The sequence below is a fragment of the Quercus suber genome, unplaced genomic scaffold (genome assembly GCF_002906115.3).
Source record: "Quercus suber isolate HL8 unplaced genomic scaffold, Cork oak 2.0 scaffold_148, whole genome shotgun sequence".
In the NCBI taxonomy this organism is placed as follows: Eukaryota; Viridiplantae; Streptophyta; class Magnoliopsida; order Fagales; family Fagaceae; genus Quercus; species Quercus suber.
The window spans coordinates 324,677-345,272 of record NW_027069609.1 but is presented as its reverse complement, the minus strand read 5'-3'; the positions used below and the strand labels follow the sequence as shown (position 1 = coordinate 345,272).

The following is a 20,596-nucleotide window of genomic DNA, read 5'->3' as shown; positions in this document are numbered from 1 at the left end:
ACCTGTCTATTGGCTTTTTTCTTTCCTCTTACAAATAGGAAAGGGGATTCAAATCCAAGTTTCTCTCATAGAAAGAACCAGATAAACCATTCAATCACAAGGGGTTTGGCGATTGGTCTATCATGACTTGCTTTCATGGTCATTTGTATAACCAAAAAAATCTAACTTATAATTTCTAGATAAAATTATTGAGTTAAGATGAAATTAAATGGTGTATGATTTTTGCAAACGATATGGTTTTATTGGATGAAACTAAAAGCGGAGTCAATTCTATTGAAGGCACTTCGATAGAGAAATTAGTATGGTGACATTTATTTTTATTTTTGCAATAAATAATGACTTGCGTGGAGAAAATTTACATACCTTGTCTCGTAAATGTGCAAGGTTTATATAGGAGACTTTATGGTCATTTTGTGTTTATTTTTTGCATAAATCAAACCCTAAACCTAGCTTTTTCAAAATGCTTGAAGTGAGTTCTTGAGTCAGCTGATTGGATATTTTTTTAGGACAACACACTTCAAGCCACTAGTAAGGCTTTTTTTTAAAATAATAATTTTATTTATATTAAATGTGACTGAAGGTATGTGAGACTTAATAAATGTTAATATAAGATTAATTTGTAAGATGCACAACTTTTCTTTTGAAAAAAAAAAAAAAAAAAAGAGAGAAAAAAAACCCCAATTAGTCTGTCCGTGGGGCTGAAATAGAGCATTAACTCTAAACCGTTGGAGAGATCTAGGCCGATAAGTTTAAAATAAAAAGATAAGTTTGAAACGTTTTAGTGTTTAACAAAAATTGTAATGCATGTTTTTGTTAACATAAAATGTGTAGTGTATTTTAAAAAAGCTAAAGTCAAAATTTTTTCAGGAGAGGACTGTCAGTGACCATTGTATGTGTGTATTGTGAACTATAGGTGCAATTCAATTATACGATTGCACTAAATGTGTTTATTGAAGGGACTTTAAAGATATTTGAATTCAGGGAACACATGGCACAAACTTATTTGTTTCATATTGGTAAACAAACAATTCTGAACCAACAGGCTGCTTCAGATTATTCAGTCAAAGATGATAGCAAAATGTGTATTTGCTGCACCAGGTGTTTAGTCCTACCTCGATTGTCGATTGATCGTCCCGACATTACTAATTTTCTATATATTTTTATGCATTCTTTTATTTATTTAATTTTGTTGTGTGTGCTATGTTCAAGTAAATATGACAATTGATTCTCAAAAAAAAAAAAAAAAAAGTAAATATGACAATTGAGTTTAATATATTAATGGTAATTTTTTTTTTTTTTTTATTAAGTGACAATATGTCCATATCCTTCAAAGTGAAGTTAGTTATAGAAAACTTTTTATCTTACGAAATCCGTGAGCCCAGTTTTGGGATATTCATGTACAGTTGATTTAACACGATATTTGCACCACGGTGAGATTTGTCAAATCGTATGAAAAGTGATTACTATTATTATTAGCAAATGGGAGCCGAAAGCTGTAGTTTGAAGTTTCTTCGATAAAAGGATTCGAGTTGCAATTGTTTGACGTTGATTTAGGAGCGTGTAAACAAGATAGGGGACGTGTCATTGTTCGTGTGTCACGAAACGGAACCAGAAATATCTTCTTTTTTTTTTTTTTTTTTTTTTTTTTTTTTTTTTTCAGATAAAAAATTAGAAAGGTTTGAGAGTGCATGATGAGGAGGACTATTGAATATTGATTGCACAAATTGTTGAATTTCTAAAACATTGTTTTCAATTTCGTTTTTGCTCATATGTTTGACTTCTTTTATACATATTGTGACTATAATATAATTTATATTAGAATATTATTTCAAAAATTAAAATTATATTTAGAATATAAATTAACTGCAAGTATGAAATTATGAATTAAAGAATAAGTTTTTTTTTTGAGAAAGAATTAAAGAATAAGTTGATGGAGCTAAATTGGCTTTAGCCTATATAAATAAAACTCAATTCACTTTTCATGACTCTCTAAATGAAATTTTATACATATATTTTGTTCTTTGTTCTATATTATTCAAAATAATACCTTATGTCACATCTATAATTAATATTTATTTTTTAGGACAAAATTTGTTACAAAATTAGTTGTAACTTAAGATTACAACCTTACTTAAATAAAATAAATATTATTATATATTTCAAAAATTTAACTGTTAAATTGCATATTTTTTATGTTTTAATACACATATCAAATTTTGTGTCAATTTAATATTATTTACTATATGATCTATAAGTTTATATTTTATACATAATTTAAAACTATAAAAAACTTGTAATTTAAACAATATATTGATGACAAAGCTATTGATCACAATTTTTAGAAATTTTGCAAGTGTGAAGTATATAAGAAGAAGATGTAATCCAATGGTGGATTTGTTAAAATTTACCTCTAATAAAAAGATATTGAATAAGATTTTAGCTATAAGTTACAATCAATTTTGTAACTACATTTTGTCATCTTTTTACTATTTCTAACAATAGAATTATTTTTGATTTTTTTGTAACTCTTTTTCATTTGTTTAACTTGAATCAAATTACTTTTCATCATTATTGCATTAATCATTCTACTTTGCAATTACCAAACAATCTCTTATGATTTTTCTTTTCCTTAATAGGAGCCACACCTATTCTTAAAACAATTTATTTTTTCCCATTTTGTTTATGATCGTTACTTATATTTTCACTAATTCATTTTATCATTCTCATTTTAACTACTCATTTTATAAACAAGTTGGTTTTTTACAACCCAATAATCAGTTCCCTATATCATGACTAGTCTATCAATTTTTGATCTCTGTATCTTTAACTATCCAAGTTATACAACTCTATTTTATTTCCCTTTGGAATATACCTTCCATCCAGATTTCAATTTAGAATTGACTCCGCTTTTAGTTTCATCCAATAAAACCATATCGTTTGCAAAAATCATACACCATTTAATTTCATCTTAACTCAATAATTTTATCTAGAAATTATAAGTTAGATTTTTTTGGTTATACAAATGACCATGAAAGCAAGTCATGATAGACCAATCGCCAAACCCCTTGTGATTGAATGGTTTATCTGGTTCTTTCTATGAGAGAAACTTGGATTTGAATCCCCTTTCCTATTTGTAAGAGGAAAGAAAAAAGCCAATAGACAGGTCTTTACTGCCAACAATTTTATAGCATTCTAATTTAATTAATTTCATACCAAAACTTTTGACAGCATTGTTTGCGTAAACAGAGTTACAAATTAGCAGCGAAATGCAGGCTGAATTGTGACAACTCAAGAAAAAAAAAGTAATGTGGGGCTCATAGGCCTGATAGCCTCGGCCCATCATGTAGCAGGGCCAAGGCCCATGCCGAGGAGCACAAGCTATTTTTGAGGGAGAGGGGGAGAGCCTATTTTCCTAAATCCACGCCGAGGATACCTTGTCCTCGGCCTGACAAAGGTGATTTTGGGGAGAGGCTAACCCCAAAGTAAGCTGTCACTCTCGCATTTAATGCACTCAACTAACCCCCCTGGCCGCATTAATGGGGAGGTAACCCCTTGGCAGGATAACGTTGGTTAGAGTGAGCCACTTGAGTGCCGATAAGGCCTCTGATGGGACGGACAACCAGAAGAAAAGCGAATAGACGATTAACAAATGGAAGCAGGAGATAGGAAGATGAAAACTATAAAAGAAAAGCTAGTAAAGCAAAAGAGGGAGGGGAGGGACAGAAAGAGAGAACATGGAGGCCTCCTCGGCCACAGGCCGAGGAGCATTCCCCCATTTGTAAGGAAACACTTAGCATTTTTTATAAGAAAAGTTTGTGCATGGTGATCGACGGCCAGCACCTAAACCTATCAACCCACTCTCTATAAATTTATTGTTTGGGCTTATTGGGCTAAGAACCCATCACTCAAGGTTAATCCAAATTGAGTCCTTACAATTGGCGCCGTCTGTGGGAAGGATTAGGGTGCTGGCCGGCGCACCAGGTAGGTGTTCTAAGTTCTAAGTATTTGTTTTACAGTAGATTGAAAAAGATAAGTGTTCTAAGTTCTAAGTATTTGTTTTACAGTAGATTGAAAAAGATAAGTGTTCTAAGTTCTAAGTATTTGTTNTGGTTTTTTTTTTTTTTTTTTTTTTTTTGAGAAGGAAAAGCTGATTTATTAGATTTCTAGTGATAGTGGAACCAAAAATATCTGTTTTATTAACTTTGTTGGATGGGATTGGGTCTGGCCCCATGCTTACTCCTCTACTGTTGTCTTGTTGTGAATTCTTTTTTCGTTTCTGTTTATGGTTGGAATCTCATTCTTTCCTTGTGTTGCAAACTTGCAGTTCGAAGCTTCTTTTTTAACTCTAGGGAGATGGGTCTCCTTTTTATGTGATATTTGGGGGAATGGGCATAATAACTTTGGAAATGAATTGTATATAGTTAGTTAGGCAATGCTTGAAACTATAAGGGAAAGTAGACATCTCGAGTTTTCAAAAATCGAGATCAATTTACATAAATCTCGAGTTTTAGAAACTCGAGTTCCATGCAAAAAAAAATTAGTTTTATCGCCCTATAGTAGCGTTTTAAAGTCCTATAGTGACTTTTAAAGCCCTATAGCGGCGTTTTCCTGCAAAAATTTTCATCAGTGTTCAATACCAGGTTTAGAGAGCCCTATAGTGGCGTTTTTATTCCCTATACTGACGTTTTAAAGCCTTATAGCGGCGTTTTACTGGTAAATTTTTTATAACTCCATTTTTAAGCCCTATAGTGACATTTTTAAGCCCTATAGCGTCGTTTTCCGAACTCGAGTTTTTAAAACTCGATTTTTACTTGGATTTTTTTTTACAAATCAAGCCTTAAAACTTGATTTTTATCTAAAAAAAAAAAAAAAAAAACCAACTTCCAAACAGTTCAATTTGTAAAGTATTTGTGAACAGTCTTGTACTTCAATTGTATTTCAAATGATTGGTACTTTGGTTTCAATACTGATTATTTTCTTTATGTTTATTGACTTTTAATAAAAGAAAAACACTAAAAATATAAATATCACATTTTAAATTTGTCTGAAATTTATTTTAATTTTCATTCAATTGAGTTTTTTAAATACTAAATTTATTCAATTAAGGTATTTTGTCTGATTCATTAAATTTGCCACTAAATATGTAATTAACTAATAAATTTTTCTTTAAAAAAAAAACTCACATAAAAAATCTAACAAATGTTTTTACTAATTATATATTTTTTCCATGTGAGATTTTTTTTTATAGAAAATTGAAAAGAAAATCTGAATTGAATATATATACATATATATATATTTTATTTTGGAGAAATTTCCCACTTGTCAATGAGACAAATGCTTCATAAACTGGGCGTAAGAGATACCTTTTCCTTCCCCTTTATCTTGATCATTGAACGAGAGATTTAAAATTCAAACTTAAACTTAAACAAAAAATCCAATATGGTCTTTAACACTAAACCTATCTAAAATCCAATAAAAAAACACAAACTAAAAAACCCACAAAAGAAAATCCTAACACTAAGAGTGTGTTTGAAAAATGATGAAACTTACAATTTATTAAAGTTTTTAACTTATTTTTACTATTATTTATTAGTTTTATTATACTTTTTAGTACTATTCAACTAACTTTTAACTTTTTTTTTCTTAACTAAATTTTTTTTATCATCGTAGTCTGAATAAGTTGTTTCTGAACCCTATCTATAAAATAAATAGTCCTGTATATATATATATATATATATACACGAAGCCCCACACGTTACTCCCTCATTCACTCACCACTTTCCTTTTTGTTGAAAATCACCACACAACACCTCACCTCTACCTTCCCAAACCCCCAGCCGTCTCACCTCACTGCCTTTATTTTCTTCACAGTTCATTTCACTTCTTTCAAAACCCCAAAACGCACACCAAAAAAATAAATTCAAAAGAAATGGCTTGGCTTTGTTCTACTTTTCTCTATTATTCTTTATTCTCTATTCCCAAATATTTCTAACACTAAGAAATTCAAAACCATTTTTTCTTTTTCTTTCTCTCTATTTATACTATTTCTCTCTCTTTGACTCAAACCCTAAAATCTCAAAAACTTTCAACAATGGGTACCACGACGACGACCAGCATCAACACCGGCGGCGAGGACCGAGTCCTCGCCACGGCACAGCAGATCGTGAACAGTTTGAACAACACGCCGAAGGAGGTTCGGCAGGACATGCTGTTGATTCTGTCGAGCTTCGACAATCGCCTCTCGAATATCACGAGCTTGATCGACGGCGACGGTGCGTCGAAGAGCGAGGAGGACCGGTTCGCTCTGGCGGAGAAGGTGATTCTGCGGTGGGATCCGAGCTCGGAGGGTTCGAGGAGGTCGTTGAATTGGGAGGAATCCGGTGACGAGGCCGGCGAGTATTTGTCGGCGATTGACGAGATTTTGAATCTGATGGACGAGTTGTCGGTGAGGTCCGATTCGGAGATTGTGGATCGGGCTTATTCGGCGATTCAGCACGCGATGTCTAGGCTTGAGGATGAGTTTCGGCATGTTTTGATTCGGAACACTGTTCCTCTTGACGCTGAGAGACTGTACGGCTCGATCCGCCGGTGTAGCCTTTCGTTCCCGGTCAACGATGCGGGAATTATCGCCGGAGAAGATGATGATGAGGATGATGAAGAAGACGGTGGTGAGTTTGAGAGCTTTTCGGAGGATGATCGGAGCTCAAGGTTTCACGAGCGTGGTCCGAGCTTGGACGACAACGCTTCGGTCGATATGATCGATCCCAAAGCTGTGGATGAGCTCAGAGAAATCGCGACGAGAATGATTAGGTCTGGCTTTGAGAAAGAGTGTATTCAAGTCTATAGTACTGTTCGTCGTGACGCTTTGGATGAGTGTCTAGTGATCTTAGGGATCGAGAAGTTGAGCATTGAAGAGGTTCAGAAAATCGAGTGGAACTCACTGGATGAGAAGATGAAGAAATGGATTCAAGCTGTGAAGATTGTCGTCAGATTGATTCTCAGCGGTGAGAAGAATCTCTGTGATCAGATTTTCTGTGGCGCCGATGAAACCAAGGAGATTTGCTTCAATGAAACCGTGAAAGGTTGCGTGATGCAGTTGTTGAATTTCGGTGAAGCTGTTGCAATCGGCAGAAGATCGCCTGAGAAGCTCTTTAGAATACTCGACATGTATGATGTGATGGCTGAGGCGTTGGCGAGATTGGAGGTGTTGGTTACTGATGATGTCGTGATCAATGAGGCGAGAGATGTGCTCTCTGGGCTTGGTGAGGCGGCTTGTGGGACATTTGCTGAGTTTGAGAACGCAGTTCAGAGTGAGACCTCGAAAAAGCCTATGCAGAGTGGTGAGATTCACCCGCTGACACGGTACGTGATGAATTATGTGAAATTGATTGTGGATTATAGTGAAACTCTGAACTTGTTGTTGGAAATTCGTGAAGATGATGATCACTTAGAGCCTTTACGAAACGATGATAGTGATAGCTCGAGATTGACTCCAGTAGCTAGGCGGTTATTGGTGTTAATAACCTCTTTACATTCCAATCTTGAGGAGAAATCAAAGCTCTATGAGGATGGTGCACTGCAGTATATTTTTCTGATGAATAATATTCTGTACGTAGTGCAGAAGGTCAAAGGCTCTGATCTTGGTGGGCTATTAGGTGATAATTGGGTTAGGAAGCGACGTGGGCAGATAAGGCAATACGCTACAAGTTATCTTAGGGCTTCATGGACCAAGGTGTTGCATTGTTTGAAGGATGAAGGGATTGGTGGGAGCTCGAATAATGCCTCGAGGGTGGCTTTGAAGGAGAGATTTAAGAATTTCAACGCATGTTTTGAGGAAATCTATAGGGTTCAAACTGCTTGGAAGGTCCCTGATGCTCAACTCCGGGAAGAGCTTAGGATATCTATATCAGAAAAGGTGATCCCGGCTTACCGCTCGTTTATGGGAAGGTTTGGGAATCAAGTAGAGAGTGGAAGGCACGCTGGGAAATACATAAAGTACACAGCAGATGATTTAGAGAATTATTTGTTGGATTTGTTTGAGGGATCACCGCGAGTACTGCACCACATGAGGAGAAAAAGTACATAGGATAAAGGTGGACTCTTGTATCAGGTAAGAGCCCAGCTCTCATGAAGGACTAGATGGAGAAGAGTGTGCCTGTTAAATGTAGCTTGATTGTATGATGCTTATTTTTGTTGTTGTTAATGTTATAGACATGGGTTTTTATGAATGTTAATTGTCGTCCATGCTATATACTGTAATAATTTATTGTACATGTACATCTGCTATAGATTTTAGTTTTTGTATGTGAATCCCCATTGCTCTGAAGTAACTGTGTCTATACTTTATTGGGCGTCCTATGGGCTACTTGACTGTATTCTTGCTGTTTTGGCATGTTTGTAATTTTATATCAATTTTGTTATTGCAATTCTATTGCTGAGTGTGTGCTAGTTAAAGAAAACCAGTCATTATTGTGTAAAATGGGATTTTACAAAAGTTTAGTACTGTAGAATGTAGATTACCTCTTCTTCTTCTTCAGTGTAATTGAATGGGACATCTGGCGTATGATTGGAGCCAGGTGATAATAATCAAAATGCACAATAATTTCTTATTATTTCCAGAAATATGAGATATTTGAACATTGATACTAATTAACAATTTATTGAATATGATATTAAATGAGTGCTGAACCAAGAAGATAGAATAAGAGTTGGGTGATTTGTGAATTGTGTAGAGTAGCATTGACAAGATGTGAGGGAGTAGATTAGGAGGGTTTTGTCATGTGCAACAAAAGCTAATGATTGCATCGATATGGAAGTTATCTGACACAAGTTAAGGGCTCTCCCTGAATGAAAGGAAGGCCATTAGGCTAAGTTTGTGGGTAAAAATGAGGCTCACCTATTTAAGGTAAAAATGTTGTACACTATGATATGTAGGTTATTTTTTTCAACAGTAATAAAAATCATGTTTAGTGTTACTCTCTGCTTCCTAACTTGCACACTGTACTGGTAATGACAAATGTATCCATCTTCTAGTGTAATAGATTTCCAACAGAAACAGATGCAATGCACTGTCCATCCATCTAAAATTTTCAAAGTTGCTGCTCAACACCAGATGCTCATGTTAAAACTTTTTACTGGTTATTGTGTTGAGATTATGAGCTTTAAGTGCCTCAGATGCAGAATCAGTCTTGGAGTTTGTGCAAGAATCATTTATCTTAAATTTTTGTACTTCTTAAGGCATACTTGTTAAGCTTATTTAAGGCTCATAAGTACTAGTAAGAGGAGCATGAAGCCCTTTTGCATGTTGAGAAGATTTCTCAAGGGGTGTTGACGAATAAGGAAGCTCATAGGACTAACTACATAATTTTAAGTGGGTGTGGATAGCTTGGTAGACACTAGAAGAAACATCTGAAAATGATGGTGTGCGGTGTGCCACTATGATTACGTCAATAGGAGATGATTTTTTAGCAATATGGTATTAGAAATTTTAATCTTGTCAGGATCAGACTTCATTAGCAACATGGATTTTTTGAAAGGGTTTACGTTTTGGGCTGCATTTGTTTTTCTCTAACGTGGATGGCATTCTCGTCAAAGTGGCAACACAGGCATTAAGTCTTGTGTCTGCAAAGAGATATAACTGTGTCCAAACTTGCATCTATAGGCAATTATGCATCCCTTGGGAATGGCTTATCTGTTAGTGAACAAATATGTCTTATCCTAGAATTATAACCTTACTCAAAAGCTATATCTCTTTATGGAAACAAGACCACACCTAAGAAGCAACTCCATCTATCTAGTGGGTGTCATTACATGCATGAGGGTGCACCATATTATGTTGTGATCACCCATCAGGACCATACATCAACATGTACCATTGGGTTGCCTTCGAATTTGTTGATCGAGATCAAACTAACTTTTGAAGTTGCTTTCTATGGCGTTTGGATGGCACCAGTGATTATGAAAAGGTGGTATTAATTGGTTGCTTCTATCTTGAAGAAGCGTTTCTATGTTCTGTTCCAGAATATTTGAGATGATTCATGATAGATTTGATGTCAAGCAGTATTTTCAGAAAACTCAACAAAATAAGTATTAGGAGATAACTTCATTCTAATGGAATCCACTTGTTAAATATTCTCATCTGTCTATAAGAGAAATCATTAGAAGTTACAAATCTAAATAGTTTCATAAACTAGTTTGTAGATGGGAAATTTAGTCAAAGGAGGAAAATGAAGGCAGTCAATACAAGTTACATGGAGAACAGAGGATTTGGTGAGTAGAACAAGTAATCAATATTTCCCACCTCCAGTTGATCTAGTTTCCTATTCTTTTCAACCTCTAATTACAGAAGTAAAAAATTACTAAATGTGCAGACTTGCTCCTACTTTGTAGTGTGAATTATGAGGTGTAATATTTTCCTTGAGTTTGTGTGTGGGGTGTGTGGGTGTATGTGTGTCACCTCTATGTACATAAGAAACAAAAAATCTAAATATGCAGAATTTCTTCTGCTTATTGGTGCAAGTTGTGTGTTATAATTTTTTTGTGGAGTTGTGCGTGCGTGTGCACTTGTTCTCCAGTATCCTCTAACTCAACAAGAATCTCCTTCTCTAAGATCATTGTGAAGAGTGTAGTTGTTACTTTAAGACCTATCTGTTGACACAAACACTACACATGCCCTAAAATGGTCGCGTATCGGTACAGAAGCATTGCCTGTGTGTAAATTATCAGTAAAAAGCATGTACACAATACACACATCTGATTTACACTAGAATTTTGCAGCTTGGGATTATCATCTAATCAACTACAAAGCAATCAACAAGGAGGAAATCCAATCCTTTATTTGGTCTAAAATTCAATGAGTATTCTGCTGTGTTAACAAAATGCTTTAGTTATGAATGTATCGGACTTGCTCTACTATTTAAACTATGAAACCTTAGGTGTCACTACTGAAGCTGCTCCAAGCATATTTTAGCAGTGGATTGTACGTATCTACTGTTTGATCTTATCCAATAGCCAAGTCCCTTTTGCCAGTTTTGGCGGGAAACTATGGCAAATATGTGGGATTGTTGTCGTTTACTAGTCATTGATTGTTCTGCTCCTGGATGCAGTTTCAGTTGAAGGAAGGTACAGTAGGAATGAAAGGCACATTTCCACCATTGGTTGTGGTTTAAATGCAAATTATGTTTCAGTTATTTAGAGGTAACTTTTTAAATGTAGCTCCACAACTTGCAAGTAATGCTGCTACTTTTGGATAGATCTAAATTTGGTGATGAAAGATGAGCGGGCTCTGTCCTGTAACTACTTCCCAGCAGACAGTGTTCCCAAGTGATTGGAGTCAAATAACCCCACATGCTTCTAGACAAGCGTGATCCTAAAATTTCCATGTCTGGTCTGAAACTCATGGATCTTATATGAGGGTTTGGACTTCAATGTTAGTTGTCGACATCTTATCTATTCATTATCTTTCCTAGCCATTAGCTATATTGCAGGGCCTGCATGGCATGACCCAAGGGGGCCTCCTTGCTGCATTTGGCGTTCCTTCTATTATTGGAGGACTACGTTTGAGTCTACCAATTGTTTGCCTAACCATGAGCAATTACTAACATCTTATCTATTCATTATCTTTCCTTGCCATTAGCCATATTGCAGGGCCCGTATGGCTTGACCCAAGAGGGCCTCCTTGCTGCATTTGGTGTTCCATTATTGCAGGACTAGGTTTGAGTCTACCAATGGCCTGCCTAATCGTGTGCAATTACTAACATCTTATCTATTCATTATCATTCCTAGCCATTAGCTATATTGCAGGGCCCGTATGGCTTGACCCAAGTGCATTTGGTGTTCCATTATTGCAGGACTAGCTTTGAATCTACCAATTGTCTACCTAACCATGAGCCATTACTAATCTCATGGACCACCCTCTCATATAGTGTTTGTTGCATTGTTCAATTGGGCTTAGGCAGAAGACCCTATTTTGGTCCTTATAAGAAACGTAATTTTTTTTAAAAGAAAAAGGAACATAATCTTAGTTACTCCGAATCAGTTAATAATCATATTTTTGGGTTTTAGATAGATTAACGGTATAGTCTCTTGTTGTTGGTTTGAATACCGTCTAAAAAATATGGTGATAGTAAAAAAAATTATTTATAAGTTTTAAATTTTATAATATCTATTAAAAAAATTCAAATTTTAAAGCAATCAAATGAGAACCACCAACAAGGCATTATGAGGTCGTGGATTATATGCCCCCAATAATTAACAAAACACAAGGGAATGGTATGGAACTCAATTGTTGGTAGCCCCAGACATTAACCCATCAGAATTTTAGTCTATGTTAAAAGGACAATTTCCTTCATTCACTTAAATGGCAACTTAAAAGACAATTCATGTGTATTTATAGTCACATGACCAACTTAATGATCATGTCATGTGTTTAAGTGTTTTAATGAATGTGATTTAGTACACGAGAATTGTCTTATAAATTAACACATTATGGGTTGGAGGCTCAAACCCAATTTGGAGGAATTCTCAAGTGAAAGTTAAGTTTTGCCTTTTGTATCAAGATGTCTATTGAATTTGACCATCAAACTCTTATAGCTAGACAAGCCCACTTTTTTAGGTTTCTATCAATTTAGAACCTTGGACAAAAAAAATGTCCATTGAATTTGACCATTAAACTCTTATAGCTAGACAAGCCCACTTTTTTAGGTTTCTATCAATTTAGAACCTCGGACAAAAAAAAATGGCTGACTTTCATCTTCATGATATGGGTTACCCCATTAGGATATGTATTGTCTTTTATAATGATTATGAGCTAGGGTGTCTAATTGGTAAGGGAGAGAATTAAGTTTGATGCTAGTTTTTGTTGAAATTACGTTGTCTAGTTTGGTAGTTTCTAATGCATGCTTTGCTTACTACTTAGCCTTAGAATGCAGATTATTAATTTCGAGCGAAACTCGAGAACTAATTTTGCAACACAAACCACTGTTATTTCTTTGCAGACTAACCTCATAACCCTCTCAAAGGAATAGAATTTGTACTGATCATGAAATACATAAGATAATTAGAAAGTCAAACTAAATTGTTTGGTTAGTAACTATCGATCATACATTTTTAGGTTGCATTGCTGCTAAATTAGAAGTGTGTGTTTTCTTCCACAACCAAGGAAAGCATCATGAAACTTTTTAGAAATTACCCTCAAGAATAATCTTTCAATGCAACTAACATCCTCAAGTGCATCAATATCCTCAAATGAACCAAACCATGCCTATATGGAGGTCTGTGAGTGTTGAATGTTCCACAATGACCATGAACATAAATTATTGTTTATGAGCTAGTTCAAAACTTTGGTAAATCCAGTCTCTGCAAACTCAACGATGCAACTGAGAATCTGAGATCATCAGGGGCATCAACATCCATCACTAGTGCATTAAGAAATTTGTGTTGGGCTATTACTATTATCTAGACACAAAAATTATGATGTACTTTTACTACAAGAAACAAAAAAAAAAAGATACAAAATAATGGATACAGCGAAAACATTCAAAGATGCATACTGTTAACATTGACATCCAATTGTCTACAAAAAGCTTTGGAAGCAGGGTAGCCCTCACAAATAATGGGCCAAGAATGCGAATAAAGCCCACACACCATAATAAACACCAGAAAAGAGAGATCCTCTAAGCACGAGGACTAGCATATACCCCCACAAGAAAGTTCCCTAGCTTTTTCGTTTTTTGTTTATCCTGAGTTCTGACTATTTCAAATAAGACTAAAACCAAACCCCTGAAATTATTGACTGGACCACGATTACTAGCATCAACAATGGCGGCGAGACCAAGTCAGTCCCGCCACGGCTCATTAATTCCTCATTCTATTTCTATCTTCCAAAGCTTCCTTTCTCTTTCAACTTCTCTCTTTGACTCAAACCCCAAAAAATATCTCTAAGACCACCATGACTGACATCAACACTGCTCAGCACGTCGTGCAGAGCTTGTACACACCAGTGAGGGCTGATGAAAACAACGAGGAGAATTTGATCGATCCAAAGGCTGTGGATGAGCTCAGAGAAATGGAGACGAGAATGGTTCGCCAAGTGTATAGAGAAAGAAGTATGTCATTAGTAGCAGGGTCATTTTTTCCATCAGCCATGTCGGAAGCTGGCAGTGGCAGTTGGGATTGGAATGAAACAAATCCAGACTCCCCTCTTAACATTTCATCCATCTTCCCACCCACCATGTCTGAGACTGATGGTAGTAGTCCAGAATTCTCTCGTTCCAATTCCGATTCCATAATGTCAATCTTCTTAACAGCCACGTCTCCAAAAGACAGTCCCAAAAACTATGAAATAACTGTTCGAAGTCGTTCCATACCCTCATATTCCATAATGTCAATCTTCCCACCCGCCATGTCTGAAATAGACAGCCCCGATAATTATGAAATAGTATTTCGAAATCCTTCCATACCCTCATATTATCACTTCTTCCCACCAGACATGTCGGACACTGAGAGTTATGGATCATCAACTCCTAATCATCAGCATTCCATACCCTCATATTATCACTGCTTTCCACCCGACAGGTCGGACACTGACAGTGATGGATCATCAACTCCTATGCAGTTCTCCATACCATCGTTACATTTCCCACCCAACAAGTCGACTATAAATAGTAGTTTAGTAATTAATGGAATTTCTTTGGATAGGCGGATCTTAGGAGGGATCGAGAAGATGGATAAATGTATTCAAGCTATCGATATTCTCCAAAACCATCGCGTCGTTGATCTGATGTTCAGTCGCACTGATGTACACGAAGAGATTCGCTTCAATAGAACCTTGTTGAATTTCAGTCGAGCCGTTGCGCTGGGAGGAAGATCGCCTGAGAATCTCTTTAGGATACTAGACACGTATGATGAGATGGCCGAGGCGATGGAGCAATTGGGCAACGGTCTTGAGTTCAATCAGGCAAGAGCGATGCTCACCGGGAGCAAGACACTTATCGATCTTGAGAACAAGGAGAAGAATTCGACCTTGAAGAAACCGATGCAGAGTGGTGACATTCACCCACTGACGCAGACCATGATGAATTGTGTGAAATTGATTGTAGATTATAGTGATACTCAGAACTTGTTGGAAATTGGTGAAGATGATGATCAATTAGATGCTTTACGAAATCATGATAGCAATAGCTTGAAAATGAATCCGCTAGCTAGTCAATTGTTGGTGTTAATAAACTTTTTAGAGTCCAATCTCGAGAAGGAATCGAAGCTCTATGGGGATGGTGCATTGCAGTATATTTTTCTGATTAATAATATTCTTTATATGAAGCAGAAGGTGAAAGATTTGGATCTTGGTGGGCTATTAGGTGATAATTGGGTTCGTAAGCAACATGGGCAGATAACGCAATATGCTATGAGTTATCTTAGGGCTTCATGGACCAAGGTGTTGGATTGTTTGAAGGATGGATGGATTGGTGGTATCTCGAAGACTGTCTCGAGGGTAGCTTTGAGGGAGAGATTTAAGAATTTCAATGCAGGAATTGAGGAAATCTATAGGGTTCAAACTGCTTGGAAGGTCCCCGATGCTCAACTCCGAGAAGAGCTTAGGATATTTATATCACTAAAGGTGATCCATGCTTACCGCTCATTTAACGGAAGGTTTGGGAATCTAGTAGAGATTGGAAGGCACGCTGGGAAATACATAAAGTACACAGCAGATGATTTAGAGAGTTATTTGTTCAATTTGTTTGAGGGAGTACCGCGAGTACTGCAGGGCTAGTTGGAAAAGACTCTGCCTGTTTAATGTAGCTTAATTATATGATGTTGATTTTTGTTGTTGTTAATGTTATAAACTTGGGTTTTTATGAATGTTAATTATCTTTCATGCTGTATACTGTGTAATAATTTATGTACATGTATGTGCTAAAGATTAATTCTAGTTTTTGTAAGTGAATCACCTTTGCTCTCTCTAAAATATCTGTGTCCACACTTTATTGGGCACCCATGGGCTACTTGACAGTATACTTTCTGTTCTGGCATGTTTGTGTTTTTATATCAATTTTGTTATTGCAGTTCTATTGCTATTGCTGAGTGTATGTGCTGGTTAAAAAACCAGTCATTATTGTGTAAAGTGGGATTTCATAAATATTAAGTACTGTAGATTAGCTCTTATTCTTCTGTTTAATTGAATAGGATATCTCCTGTATGATTGGAGCCAGGTTATAATAATCAAAATGCTCATTAATTCCATATGTTCTTTCAGAAATATGAGATATTTGAACATTGATAGTAATTAACAATTTATCAAATATGATATTAAATGGATGAATTGATGAGTGCTGAAGCAAGAAGGATACAATAAGAGTTGGATCATTTGTGAATTGTGTAAAGTAACACTGACAAGATGTGATGGAGTAGAATAGAAGGGTTTTGTCACTTCCAACAGAAGTCAATGATTGCATCCACGTGGAAGTTATCTAACACAAGTTAAGGGCTCTCCCTGAATGAAAGGAAGGCCACTAGGTTAAGTTCGTGGGTAAAGACAAGGATCACTTGTAAAATGTTGTACACTACGATATGTGGGTCATTTTTTTCAATAATAATAAACATCATGTTGATTCTACAATTTTCATTCACATAATAAACGTCATGTTTAATTTTTCTCTCTTCCTAAACGTTTACACTGTACCAGTTAAGACAAACGTATCCATCTTCTAGTGTTATAGATTTCCAACATAAACATATACAAAGCTTTGTCCATCCATCTAGAATTTTCAAAGTTGCTGTTCAACACCAATTGTTCATGTTAAAACTTTTTACTGGATATTGTGTTGAGATTATGAGCTTTAAATGCCTCAGATGCAAAACTAGTCTTGGAATTAGTGGAAGAATCGTTTGTCTTCTTAAATTTATGCACTTATTAAGGCAGATTTATTAAGCTATATCAAGAGATCATCCTCAATAATAATCTTAAGAGTTGATTCCACTTTGCCACCTGAATTATGGGTTTAAATTTAATCCAACACTAAACTATAAAACTAAGCAATGAGTCACTAATTGATTGATGATAGGCAAAATACTTCATGTTGTTAACAATTTCTGTCAAACGAAAAAAATCTGAAATCAAGCAATGTCCAAATGGTGAATTATGATCTTATGAATTTTCTATTAAAGTTTTGGATTAGAAAAAATTGTTTCACGGCACAAGGTATTTTGCATATTATCAATATGAGGAAATTGATTGCTCAATTTTATAGTCTGGTGGGGAGATTGAAGTTAACCCCATAGTTTAACTATGGGGGCAAAGCACAATTAACCCATAATCTTAAATACATAAATATATCAACCAAATGATTGAATGCTTGGTTTATCATTGGGATTGTTGGAAAATATGGTTTTGTATCTCATACAAAAAATACAGCAGAAGTAACAAACACGGATCTACTTCAATCATGAAAGATAACATGTAACTATCAATTCTAGAATAAAGAATAGAAAGCGTACCTTGATGCAGTGAAATTTAAAATCATGACTTGAGAATACATTTAATCTTCATCTCAATTTCACATGGTGCCCAAGATGTATGGTATCTCAATCAGTCTTTTGTACATATATTCTCAAAGAAAAATCTTCATCTTCTCCTTATGGAGAAAAAATGATTTCTTTTCTTTTTCATCATACGTACATTCTAACTACCTTAGTAGTTTCTTTATTTAATAACTCTTATTTAATAATGATTGATTATCTAATTGGGTTAGCTTTTTGGGCCTACCCAATTGGACTTTAGGTTATGGCTTGAGATGGGACCGAAGGGAACAAATAAGACTCTAGCTCCAATGGGTCTTGGACTTTTCTGTCAACTCTTGACAAGTCCAAAGTTACTATTAATTATATTCAATACCACTATAAGAATATAATTGCACTTTAGGTCTTATTAATAAATAATATCCCAAGACTTTATTATACATGCAATCCCTTCATTAAAATATTCGTAGTAATACAAAATCATGAATATAGACTGTCACTTTAAAGATTACTATATCTTAATCCTTGAGTACTTGGTTTAATCCTTTATGTTATTTATCATATATTTATGAAATCCAATTTTATAATATATACTTTAGTAACTCCTTACTAAAGTGGTTGAGTCTAACACTCTGAATAACTAAACCCATTAAACTTATCTCAAGGGAATATTTTATATCTCCGTTAAGAGATTATGAATTCCATCTTGAGAATATATGTTCCATCAATACTAAATGCAGCTATCTAACATATTAAGATTTTGACCGTAACTTATAGATCTCACTCTTGATATATCAAAGTAACCTACATCTTATGATCAGGTCTATTATTCTCTCAGAATTTAAAGTTGATGTAAATATAAGTCATGAGATTTATTATTCATTTGACAGTCGTTAGGAGAATAATAAATCTAACAGCGGTCCAGTTTAATATGTCTTAACTCTTAAAACGTATCAACATACCAACTAAAAGTCTCCACTTCCATAATCAAGACAAATCATCTTAGTTGATATGTTATAGTCTTCATAGATGAAAAACTCAATTTCATCACCGACCACGAACTATGTTTTGAGTTTACAAGGAACTTGTGATTTACATCTTCTGTGACTAAATCACATAAATCACATACAATACATCTTATGGGCTATAATAATGTCTCATTAGTTTATATATCGATAGTTTTATATAATTAAATTATTTAATTATTTATAAATGCCAACAAATTAGATTTTATGGCATAAACCTCATCAGGGATCAGCCATAACCATCAAAGCACTGTGGAATAATCTTTTTGATATAAAACATATACACTGGCTAGCTAACAGAGTATTGAGATTAAATGGACGAATGTACATGAAGAAGGGATCTCTTTATTAGATTGTCACACTAGGTGAAAGGTTGAAAAGACATTATACTCAATCAATTTTTAAATCTGACATGAGGCGGTAACTGCATGGTGCAATGCACAAGATCCAAATCCTTCTCATACCTATGCCCTAAGGAAAAAAAAAGTTCCCATAGCCTTTCCAGTATCGCGAACCTTGTAAACAAATAAAATAGTTACGTGCCACGTGAGCTTAGGGGAAAAAGTACAGAAGGAGAATGACATTTAGATCACACAGATAACAGACCAAACCGATGAGTCAAGATTACGCCAATAAGGGTCACCGGGGGCAGGGGTGCTGGCCAGGGGTTCAACGACCTGGCAATTTTTGTTTTTATATATATAATCTTAGAAAAAAAAATTTGTTTTGACTACCTTAAAATAAATATTTAAACATCCGTATCCTAAATTTTGTTTAAATCTAGCTAAAATAAACATGAATATAATCATTTTAATATTACTTTTACAATATTTTCACAATAATTTCATAATAGAGGTTAAGTGACAAATTATAACTAGTTTTTATTTTGACCCATAATTGACATCACTTGTTTACCCTTCTTTTTTTTTGCTAATATATATATTGTAGGGACTCGATTTGGATTGACCCTGAATACGAATGGGTTTTCAGCCTAATCGGCCCAAACAATAAATTTATAGAGAGTGGATTGAAAGGTTTAGGTGCTGGCCGTCGATCACTATACATAAACTTTTCTTATAAAAAATGCTAAGAGTGCATTTACAGATGGGGGACGCTCCTCGGCCCGTGGCCGAGGAGGCCTTATTGTTCTCTCTCTTTTCCCCCCCCCTTTTTACTTTACTCGTTTTTCTTATATAGTCTTCATTGTCCTATCTCGTTCTTCCATCTGTTGATCATCCATTTGCCTTTCTTCTGGCCGTCCGTCCCATCAGAGGCCTTATCGGTACTCAAGTAGTTCACTCTGATCAACGTTATCCTGCCAAGGGGTTATCTCCCCATTAATGCGGCCAGGGGGGTTAGTTGAATGCATTAAATGTGAGAGTGACAGCTTACTTTGGGGTTAGTCTCTCTCCAAAATTACCTTCGTCAGGCCGAAGATAAGGTGGTCCTCGGTGTGGATTGGGAAGGAAAGGTTTTCCCTCACCTTGGCCCTGAATAGCCTGTGCTCCTCGGCCTGGGCCTTGGGCCTGCTACATGATGGGCCGAGGCTATCAGGCCCATGGGCCCCACAATAGCCCCTCAAAACTCTGCTGCACGTTCCCTCGGACAGGGAGGAGGGTTTTGATACCTGCTGGTCCATTGGACGAATTGCCCCGCTTCGGTTTGTACTGATGTTGGTGGCTTTTTGACTGCCCGATGCGCGTTTTTAGCGTTTCAAAACTTAATGGGCGCCCACATTAAATTTTGGCGGCACCAGGTGAGGGAAACCTTTCCTTCCCAATCCACACCGAGGACCACCTTATCTTCGGCCTGACGAAGGTAATTTTGGGGAGAGACTAACCCCAAAGTAAGCTGTCACTCTCACATTTAATGCATTCAACTAACCCCCTGGGCCGCATTAATGGGGAGGTAACCCCTTGGCAGGATAACGTTGATCAGAGTGAACCACTTGAGTACCGATAAGGCCTCTGATGGGACGGACGGCCAGAAAAAAAGGCAAATAGATGATCAACAGATGGAAGGAGGGGATAGGAAGATAAAAACTATAAAAGAAAAGC

General features: G+C 35.8%; 2 protein-coding genes across 2 annotated transcripts; both read left to right on the top strand.

The window, feature by feature from the left end:
* The first annotated feature begins 5,759 nt into the window (after nt 1-5,759).
* LOC112009425 (exocyst complex component EXO70B1) lies at nt 5,760-8,431 on the top strand. Its single transcript, XM_024041761.2, has one exon. The coding sequence runs from the start codon at nt 6,092-6,094 to the stop codon at nt 8,084-8,086; it is 1,995 nt and encodes a 664-aa protein (XP_023897529.1). The 5' UTR covers nt 5,760-6,091; the 3' UTR covers nt 8,087-8,431.
* Nucleotides 8,432-13,803: 5,372 nt separating this feature from the next.
* Nucleotides 13,804-15,879, top strand: LOC112009431 (exocyst complex component EXO70C1). Its single transcript, XM_024041767.2, has one exon. The coding sequence runs from the start codon at nt 13,949-13,951 to the stop codon at nt 15,767-15,769; it is 1,821 nt and encodes a 606-aa protein (XP_023897535.2). The 5' UTR covers nt 13,804-13,948; the 3' UTR covers nt 15,770-15,879.
* The last annotated feature ends 4,717 nt before the right edge of the window (nt 15,880-20,596 follow it).

What these genes read in the sequence shown, in the direction of transcription:
- LOC112009425 (XM_024041761.2), top strand. Translation starts at nt 6,092, where the DNA reads ATGGGTACCACGACGACGACCAGCATCAACACCGGCGGCGAGGACCGA.
- LOC112009431 (XM_024041767.2), top strand. Translation starts at nt 13,949, where the DNA reads ATGACTGACATCAACACTGCTCAGCACGTCGTGCAGAGCTTGTACACA.